Source organism: Pygoscelis adeliae, unplaced genomic scaffold, assembly GCF_000699105.1.
Source record: "Pygoscelis adeliae isolate BGI_AS28 unplaced genomic scaffold, ASM69910v1 Scaffold113, whole genome shotgun sequence".
NCBI classification, from domain to species: Eukaryota; Metazoa; Chordata; class Aves; order Sphenisciformes; family Spheniscidae; genus Pygoscelis; species Pygoscelis adeliae.
In genome coordinates, this window is record NW_008825108.1 from 13,305,642 (window position 1) to 13,316,057 (window position 10,416).

A 10,416-nucleotide genomic window follows, 5' to 3' on the forward strand; every position below is an offset into this window, starting at 1 on the left:
AATACCTGCCGAAACAGCCTATAAGACTATAAGTGCACTATATACTTTTATTATAAATTATTTCTAATTGAGTTAACACAGAATTATAAAGCAATTTTCTTTAAGCTGCATCATACAGCTTTAACTTTCTCCCAGTTCAAGACTCAGTTTCTTAATACTTATTGTCTCTTTTTTTAAGAGAAGCATGATCAACATAAAGTTAATAAGCCACAAATATGCAAGCTTAAGTGTGAATCATTTCTTTTTTGTCAACTTTATAAAGCCTCTTTCTGTAAACTAATGCCTTCTGTCACCAGCCTCAGTGGCTGCTCTAACTATTCTAAAGGAAACTTCTAGCCTGAAATAAATTTTTAAATCTGACTGGTTTAGTCCAAAGCTCTCCAGCTCCAACACACTTGAAATGCCTTATCTGTAATGACAAATACCGTTTGAGGAACACCTCGGACAAGTCAGCATGGTAAATGAAGTAAGAAAAGTCAGTGAGTAGAGGCAGATCTTCTGCCTTCCTCTATGGGTCAGTCTGAAATTGCTGACTAACATTCAACTACCCCAAAATTTTCAAAGCTAAGGATGCCACATTATCTTGCACTGACCATTCTCTTTATGCTCCCAAAAGTACATTAGAAAGATAAGCTGTACCAGTCAAATCACACTTTATATTCCTTTTTAGATCCTATCTCTGAAAAAGCCTGCTTCAAAAAACCCCCAACACCTCAACATTCAATTTGACAGGGACTGAGTTCTCCAAGGTCCTTACAGAGCTCAATAGGCTAAGTATTATACCACTCCAGAAGATACAGCTTAGAGGGAAAAAATTCTACCAATAGTACACAGGTATTCCTAAAGCTGTGAAGAAAGCGATCTGCTATCAAACAGTATGGAACAAAACCAATCCAAACGTCAATGCTATTTCATACTTCGTAAATAAGTAAGTCTTTATGCAAAAAAAATTCTAGGAAAACCTTGGATTAAGTAGTTCAGAATTTAATTTTAAGCTAAATGAAAGGCTACATTAAGAACATCCTTGTAAGATTTTTAATTCAAGAGAGTGAACTCTGAGACATTAGTTTCCTCATTAGTAGACTGAATTACTCACTGAATAGTAAAAAAGAAAACAAAATTCAACCCACCCCTCACCCTGCAAAAAAGCCCTTACATTCCAAACTTCCCTAAGGTTAAAAACACAAGGCATTTGCAAATTATTAGTAAAGTTGAAGAGGATGAAAATTGATACAGGAATGGTAAGAAGTATAAAGAACCATAAAGAAACAACTGAGATGAATAGTTTAAAATGTTCTGGTGAATGAGCAACTATTAGGGTATCTGGGTATAACAGGAGTATGCTGATAAAGCATAATGGTATTACAGTAAGAAGCAGTACCAAAACAAAGAGAATTTTAGTATCAGATCAGAAGGAGATGACCTTGGGGACTGAACGATCTTCTACCAGCCAAGAGATAAAAGTTTCAGCCTCACCTCTAAGACAAACATTGACACAAGAGCTGTTTTCATAACTACATATTTTGGTGACTAATGTGATTGTCTCAGAACCTGTTAATTGACTATGATTTGATATAAAGTGATCCTGAAGCTGCGGGAGGGGAGGAGAAAGCAAAAGGAACGTACCAGCAACTGCGGCTCCCGGTTTTCATCTACTGGAGGAAGACCCGTTATTATTTCTAGTAAGACCTAGGAGGAGAAAAAAAAAAAATCAGAGGAGAAAATGAAGCATAGAATAATCCTTAGCACATATATACCATTTGCAAAAAGGAGCATGACCCCAAGTCTTTCAAACAAATGCTCACAGGATCTCTATTTGTCCAAAGATCGCAAATCGATACAATCGATTGTTGTTGCCGTTGTTCCTACCTTTATTTTCATTAACTGTTATTAGCAGTGGGGTTTATGAATTTCAACGCACGTTTTTCCTCACCCTACGTTGTGTTGCTTCAAAGCAAGATGGAAGGATTTCCAAAGTATTCAGAAACAGTATCTGGCCTGCCTCCCCACGAAACTAAATGCCATGAAGGAAGGGGTCAATAGCAATTAGGGTCTTGGATCTATTCAGAATGGATTCATTATTCTCCCAAATATTAAGCTCATGTCTTTTTTTGTACTCTGCTTTAAGGCAATTCCCACATGGACAGCATACTTTTGGTGCTTAAAAATAGTAAAACACACTTAATTTAGGAACATTTTCTTTAAAAAAAATCTTTTTTTCCAGCCTGATGTACATTTTTGGGCAATACTATGCAAGAAGAAACAATGTTCCACATTACTTCAAACTACATTTAGCTAGAACTTGGAATGTTATTTTACTCTGGTCTTTCACATGCAAATTTACATTTTAACATAATTATTGTAACCATTAGCAAATTCAATGTTTTAATCCACATATTCAAATGATTTTAAACCAATCAAAGTTTAGAAACACTATCTTAAAAGCACACCTATTGGGAAAAGCAGAAATGACAGATCAGAGTGGGTTATTTAATTTCAGATATTCTTGATTTTGTATGCTTTTGTCATTTACAAAAAAAGTCATATACTTTTATATATATATAGAGAGAGAGAGTGTGTGTGTGTGTATATATATATGCTTCTACATTCTACTTACTACCCCAAAACTGAAGATATCAGATTTCGGTGTTATCTCTCCTCGCAGAGCTTCAGGCGCCATATAGGCTGCTGTTCCAACAATTTTTTCAGTCATGATTGTTTGTGTGAATGTTACAGATGCTCTTGCAAGTCCAAAGTCAGAAATTTTGGGCATATATGTATCAGTTAATAAGATATTTGCACTGGGGGAGGGAGGAAAAAAAGAGAATTTTCCAAATCAGTACAGTAATTGGGTTTTATAACAGACTAATAACTCTTTAATAACCAAATGCATACTCCTACTTTTACTGATTCTTGAAATCTAAGATGTTTATTCGTTATTCATATAACAAAAAATGTGAGAGTCAGTTTTGTTGGAAATTGCTCGATTTAAAAATGAATTGCTCTAAATAAATCAAGAACTGGCTGCCAGGATCCATCCACATTTTTTCTTGTGCATGCATGAATTGAACAAACAAAAAAACCCAACAAACCAAAAAAACCCAAGGAAAAAACCAAACACCCCCCTACCCCCAAATCCTACAAATACAAAAGTTTTTTGTAAGAGACCAATTATATTACACCCATGTTTTGGATCTGAATACTCTTTCTTTAAGAAGGATAATAGAGAATACTTAGCTCTGATCAACTGGTACTGGATCACAGTACAATTCTTAACTGTCTAAATCTGTACTCAGAACTAACAAAAGCAGGTTTTTATACCTGTTATCTAATACTATGTCAACCATTACAAATTCACATGCCAAATGAATACTAATACTCTTATTCTTCTCCTGGAAGAGAAACAGAAAGCTTATTAATGCTGGAATAATGTTTCCACTTGATCTCCAGCTTTTACTTCCCTTAAAAAAACCCTGAAGAACGAAGCTGATCTAAAAGACCTTAATGTTTTAATAAAATACTCAGTGGGATGAGTTACAGCGTAAGTCTTCTGCTGTTTTTTAAACTTGTAGCACTTGGAACCATTTTAAAATACTTAGCATTTCTGTAATCCTCCTCATTTTCTGACTCCCTTAATGGAACCATAAGAAAACCACATAGCCAGATACAAGATGTAACATTTACTAGAAACTTACATTTCTAACTTCCCCTTCTTGTTCAACAAACCTTCTCAACAAAATTGACACAGCTGTAAGTTACAACAGATCACTTGGTATTAGAACTGCTGTAAACAGTGTTAAATAAGACCACTGCAAAAGGCCAAACACTAGTCAAAGTGCCATCCACCAACTGGTTTTGTATTTAAAGCTCAACTTCTAAAAGAAGGAAGAACAGGATCACAACTTCATAAATCTGAGCTTCTTATCAACTTGAGTCAAGCCCAAAGAGTGGTCACTTTTTTGATGCACCACAAAGGGCACAACAAGGTACTGCAACTGCCAATCTGAAAGAGGTAAATAAACTATTTCCTGGGCATAACCTAGCCAAAAAACTATGGACAAATCTAAGAACACCCATTCAATCATGTCCCCTCTAGCCTATGGAGAAGCTGTTCTAGTGCCTGTGTGGTTATGAATTGTCTCCACACGTCACAGCAAAATGAAGACTGAAGTAAACCCTTCTTAGATGTCTCTTCATCTAAGTTTTACCTGGGAGTGGCAGCACTATTAATAACACCAACCAAATTTATTGAACTATTCACACTGCAAGTGCAAGAGGTTGCAAAATGGAATCCAAACAAAAGAAAAAACAAAACAAACCAAAACCCAATCCTGTAATATGATCAACTCACAGCGGTTAGAAGGGTAGAGTAGCATAAGGTAAAAAACGCGTCCCTTCCAGTCATTCACAGAGGCTTAAGCAGGGAAGAAAGAAGAAACATAAATTGTCAAAGCAGCAAGCGCATTTTATGAGGCAGCTGAAGCAAAACCTTGTTCCTCACAAGCTGGAAGGTCACCAAAGCAAAGAGGCCTACATTTAGCAGAGTTGCCAGAAGCCAAAAAGCTATTGAAACATTCATCCATGACACCCAATCAATCAGTTGCTCCTTCTTAACCTACAGAAGGAATAAGGCATCTGGGGCTTTTCTTCAAAGATTTGGACTGCTGTGGTATTAAAAAAAAAACCAACACAACAACCTGTAGCAAGGAAGGGGAAAAAAAACAAAAAAAAACCCAAACCCTACAACAACCCCCCCACCTTTTATGAGCTCTGATATCCCTGGAAAAATTTCTGGTGTGACAAACAAGTGAACATACGTTATCCTTGAAGAACCCTGAACTTCATAAACCTAACTGAAGTAATTTTACTGTCTTCAGAATAAATAGCAGTAAATCAAAGGTCACACTCTAAAGAAGTGTTCTAGGAAAAAGAAAAAAAAAAAAGGTGGGTTTTCATCTGAAAAATTCCCCATTTAAAAGTCATTATGTTCTCTAACAGCAGCTTTTTCATTAGCAGCAGTTGTGAAAGAACAGAACTTCTAGATGTCCTCGCAGCACTCAACTATTTGATAGTAACAGATTACAATAGCCTTATAATTATCTTTAGAAGTCTGTACTGGTCATGTCCTTGTGGCACAGACAAGATTATGGTGATGGATGTCACATGCAGAAAAGATCGTGCCCTTGACCGAAGTAATGCTTCTTGCGGCTTGTTCTCTCTAAAATGACTTTAACAGGGGGAATAAGAAAAAGAAAAGAGGAAAAAAAAATAAAAAAAGGAAAAAGGGAAAATGCAGCCAGCGACAGTCAGCAGCTTTTACCTCTTAATATCTCTGTGAATATGGTTATTTTCATGCAAAAAGTTGATGCCATTTGCTGTACCTTGAACAATTTTACATCTTGTATTCCAATTAATTGGTGGAGTGTCATCCTTGAATAAGAAGGGAGAAAGGCAAGTAGAAAGGTGAAAATCTAATATATATATGCTCACATAAAACAAAACATACAAAAACCCCACAATCCAAAACCGATTCCTTGCTATATTTTGTGGTTTTCAAGTAAATCATTAAAAAGACTAATAGCATACATTTCTTAATTTACTTGGGCAGAAACACATGCATTTGTCACATTCAGTTCTTTCCCCTGTATTTTGCCTTAGATTAATTCACCCATTGCAAAAAGTGTTCTTGATAATATTCGACTCTGACCCTACAAGGCCAGCTGCACTGCAAAGAACTACCTCTATCTGCTGCATCTTCCACTTTGTAGCGGCACCGATACCAGAGCCTTTTAATCCAAAGCAAATCATTCAAAGCAATCAACAGTTTTTACTAACAATGAGAAGTCAATCTTCCAGTTTTTTGGATTTACCACTTCTCAAGAGTTTAGCTCAATTCATGTTACTAACTAGACCTTAGAAATAAGGACACCTATATTTCAAAACCACTTCTTAATCTTGTCAGTGACCAAGGGAAGATTAGAGTATCTCATCATCATTCTACCAGCTCCCTCGCCTGCTCCTCAAAGCCCAGACAAGATGACATAAGCAAGAGTCCGTGCCTCAAACATATCCAGTGAAGTCACAAAATGAAGTTATTGGCAAGAACACACATTCAGTATGCACATTCCTCACCTATTCGACTTTATCAGAAGAAGATTCTTTCTGATTTATAGATTCTGATTTAGATTCTTTACGATTTATATCATAAGTGTGTCTCTTCCTTGTAAAGGCCTCAGTTATTTCTACTTTAGCTTTCAATTACCACCAATCTTTTAAGCTCACTTGATGATAATGGCCAAAGTTACATGGATGAACATCTTCGTATACATCCTTGTCAAGCACTGCTCATTTCTACAGATAAACTTGCACTGCCTTAAGTAAAACTTACGTCTCTCTTCTGCACTGATTCAGTTTAAAAAAAAAAAATTTAGAAGTTGCAAGTGTATAAGTGTGTGCAAGCAAATCAACCAAACCAACCTGAGACAGCAGTGCTACCAAACATAACCAGACCTTTTCCTAACCACTGCTACTCATTCTCATCCTACCACCAGTTCTTTCCTGTTGGGGCAGAAGTATTTGTGCAGCCTTGCAGAGGAAACATCTCCAGGTGAAAGTTAAAGATTTTTTTCACTGAGTATTTCTTCAGTCTAATCAGTTCCCTAACCCAGCTTTTTCTCCAACTACTAAATGCTTGAGCCAGTGTAACAGGAAGATCAGTGCAGAAAAAAAGCAAACCAATGTCTTTTAGGTCTGGGGGCATGGGGGGTTAAAGTAGCACCAGTTTAAAATGTTCACCAGATTACAACCTCAGAAGCTGCATTTGCTTAGTACAAAGCAGATTTTTTAACTCCTTCAACAAACTAACATGGTCACTCATCTACTAGGTTAAGTCTGGCTTACTGTTGGTATCACTCTAACAAGCAACTGTCCTTCATATACAGAGTTGCCTCACCAAAAACAAAGCAACTTACTATTTATTCAAGGCCAAGGCTAGAAGATACGTCATTTGATTAAATCAGAAGAAAGCATTGTATTTACACAAAATACTAAGTAAAAAAAAAAATGTTCTTCCCATTTATTTAGGCACTTCAGAAAGATACGCAGACTATGAACACTGTGTTATAACCACTATCACAAGGGCAATGAACAAAGGGCAGTTTCACAGCACAGAATCTCAAGAACTAGCAGTGAACATGCCAATGTCAGAACCGGGAACAATACTGCAGCACCCTCTGCTCCGCTCCACACAGGCATAGCAAGCCCAAGCTCCTGCGCTACTTCAGGTACTAGTACATGACACTGTATTGTCAGCCTGCTTTGACTTTAATGAGTCTAAAACATTTGTATAAAACGTTATTGGAAGAATACTTGTTATCATATTTGTCTTCTAGAACACAGAAGTAAGTAGTAATACATCGTTTGCCCATTACAGTTCAGTACTGTTTCAAAGGTATTTCATAGCTATCTATACTTCAGCTAAGTAAGACAACAGGAAGCTAGAAAAGATTGTACTTACCAGACAAGCAAGTCTGTCAAGCAATGAACCGTTGGGCATGTATTCGTACACCAGACATGGCTGAGCACCATCACTTGAGAAACCAAGTAATTCTACTAGATTCTCATGCTGACACCTATAGCAAAAAAATTCTATGCACATATGCTCTGAAAGACTCCCAACATTTGAGGAAAATACAAGGCAGAGGGAACTTGATCCCCAATTACTTGTTTCAGCCCTACTGCACATAGCCAGGTTTCTGCAGCGGTGCCTTAAAACGAACAAAATGCAGTCATGTTGTATATGAAACATTCTCACTTAACATGAAAATCGTTGTTATGCTAGAAAGACAAAAATAAGGGATCACACTAGCTAATGTGTTATCCGCCAACTTAAGATTCCCATAAAAGGCTATAATGACATTGTATAACACTGTACTCACTTTGCCATCATTTTTATTTCCTGATCAAATTGCTGTTTCAAGTCCTGAACACTAACATCAACCATCTACAAAAGGAAGTATTTGACGTTAGTATCACTGGCCATATTAAAATGCAGTTGTTCATTAAAAAAAAAAAATCAGAATTGTAAGCCCTTCTTTAGATTAGTTACATGTAACAACTACTTAACTGTTTACAATATTTTTTTTTGCTCAACTCAAAAATAAAGTATCAGAACATGATTTTTAATTCCTTGGAACACAATATTATTGGACAAATGGATGCAGTTTCAGCACAGTCACCAACTTACCCACTTTATTTCACTGCATTTACCCACTAATAGCACTTATTAATTTTGTAATGAGTTATTCACACAAACCATTGGTTATGAAGACTAAAATTCTGTGGCAATACCTATTTAGCTTGTGAATCATTCATCTGATTCTCAAAGGAAAACGTCCCCAGCACCCCTTCCCTTCTGCCACTTCTTGTGTGCACAGGAGGGAGGGGAACTGTGGGAGCACTCTGCTATTCCAACTTGGCTGAGCCACTCAAAGGAGAGCTACAGAAAGGGCAAGACTTCATCTCTGGTGACTGTGCCAACTCACACCACTCATGGGACTACAGGATAAGGTTCTCAGCCCAACTAATGTTTAACATGGTGACACTTTTTGAAGTGTATCATTCAACACCTTCCACAGATAAAAAGTCTATAGTATAAAGTACACAGTCATTAAAAAGAAAAATGTCCAGGACAACTCACAGCAATGAGCTTCTTGACAGCCACATTTCTGCCATTGATGTAGCCTTTGAACACAATGCCAAAGCCACCTTCTCCGAGTTTATTACCTCCAGCTGATTCTGGTCGTGCATCAAAATTATTTGTAATACTTTCCAAGTCATGAAACCAAAAATTATGGAAATCTGGAAGACATATTTGCCATTTAGCACAACTATGTTTTCACTTTAGAACAGGTGTATTGAATAGATTCTCTGCTTCAGTTCTATTAAACCAAAAACTTGCTACCATGCAAATTCTGACATAGTGGAGCCCTACTTCCAGCTTTGTGATGAAGATACCAGGAAAATAAAAATGAAATGCAGATAAATATATATAATTAGCTATGCATAATTTTCTTCACAACTAGCACTGTAGCAGCCTTCTGATTTTATTTTTTGTTAATACTTGTAATACAGGTAATAGAAGTTAAATGTGCAGCAGATCAGAGAGAGCCACACTGCGTCAGATGTAAAAATATATCTAGATCACATCATGTTTCTGGCAGCAACCCAAAAGTGGACCTTTAGGAAGGGACTAACCATATACTTTCCTAGAATGTTTTCTTTGGTCATCTTTTCTCCAACATTCTTAGTCATTTCTGACATGAAAAATCCAGCTTTAAAATGTGAGATGCTAAACAGTCTACAAAATCAGTATTGAAAAAGGGCAACAGGATTATGTGTAGCACAAAATAAACTGCTATTTAATTAACGGTCAAGTTTTCCATCACAGTAGCCGCCTTATTGGCAAGGTGCATCTCATACTCAGACATCTCATTATCCAAGCTAAATTCACAAACACACAGAACAAAAGCAAAAGCAAGATGCCATTTCCCACAGATGCACAATGATAGGAATATAGTCATTAATGCACTCCTATGATTTATTTCACACAAGGTGAAGGACAGATCATCAAAAAAGATTGTACTTAATTCTACCAAACGAAGTGCCCACCTGTGTCACTAGACTGTGAGCTGCTATTTTCTTGACTTAAGTAGGGAGGAGCTGAATGTTGCTTCTCAGTACTCTGAGTTAAAGCAGGCTTTACAAATGCCGCTCCTTTTTCCTGTATAGGCAGTTGTTTCTCATGTATAGGCAAGGTTTCCTGTGAAGAAAGAGGTAATGTAACTTCTTGTGCCATCCTTACAGCTTCTGAAAATGGAATTTAGAAAGTGTTAACTTTTCTAAAATCAGAATCAGAAAAAACAAGTAACATTAATGCCAGTATTTATAATATTAGTAAATACATGACACGTAAGCGTCATGAAAAGGTTATATTCTGCCACCATGTGTAAGCTGCAGGACTCTTATTTAAACTCGAAACTCTTATTTAGACTGTTATTACAAATAATGGAAAATGGAAAATATATTAACTTTTGGTTATTTTGACCTAATCCTTTCTGATTTTCAAGTTAATGTATCTTTACTCTTTAGTATCTTAGAAAATAAGATACTAAAATATCTCTTTAGTATCTTAGAAAACTGAGAACACAGTACAAAATGTACAAGAGAAACAGTTACCTGGAAGCAAAAGGCTTGCTGGTGCTAGAAATTGATTCCTAATCAGCAGATCCACAAGATCACCAACTGTACAGTTTGTCGTTCCCCAGTCATAAAGTAATTCACACGTGGGGCTCTTTCCCATTTGCACAAATGCCTCAAATCTCCTTAAAAAAAAAATTAAGGCCAAAATTAAAAAAA

General features: G+C 36.5%; 1 protein-coding gene across 1 annotated transcript in view; it reads right to left on the reverse strand.

Annotated features, from left to right (window-relative positions):
- Nucleotides 1-10,416, reverse strand: part of IRAK4 (interleukin-1 receptor-associated kinase 4) — a 13,297-nt gene that overhangs the window by 1,657 nt on the left and 1,224 nt on the right. The window contains exons 2-9 of the mRNA XM_009327602.1: nt 10,237-10,382; nt 9,670-9,867; nt 8,699-8,859; nt 7,938-8,002; nt 7,517-7,631; nt 5,321-5,430; nt 2,618-2,801; nt 1,627-1,689 (exon numbers count right to left, since the gene is read on the reverse strand). Coding sequence (XP_009325877.1) covers nt 1,627-1,689; nt 2,618-2,801; nt 5,321-5,430; nt 7,517-7,631; nt 7,938-8,002; nt 8,699-8,859; nt 9,670-9,867; nt 10,237-10,382 — 1,042 coding nt within the window. The remainder of the gene's footprint in view (nt 1-1,626; nt 1,690-2,617; nt 2,802-5,320; nt 5,431-7,516; nt 7,632-7,937; nt 8,003-8,698; nt 8,860-9,669; nt 9,868-10,236; nt 10,383-10,416) is intronic.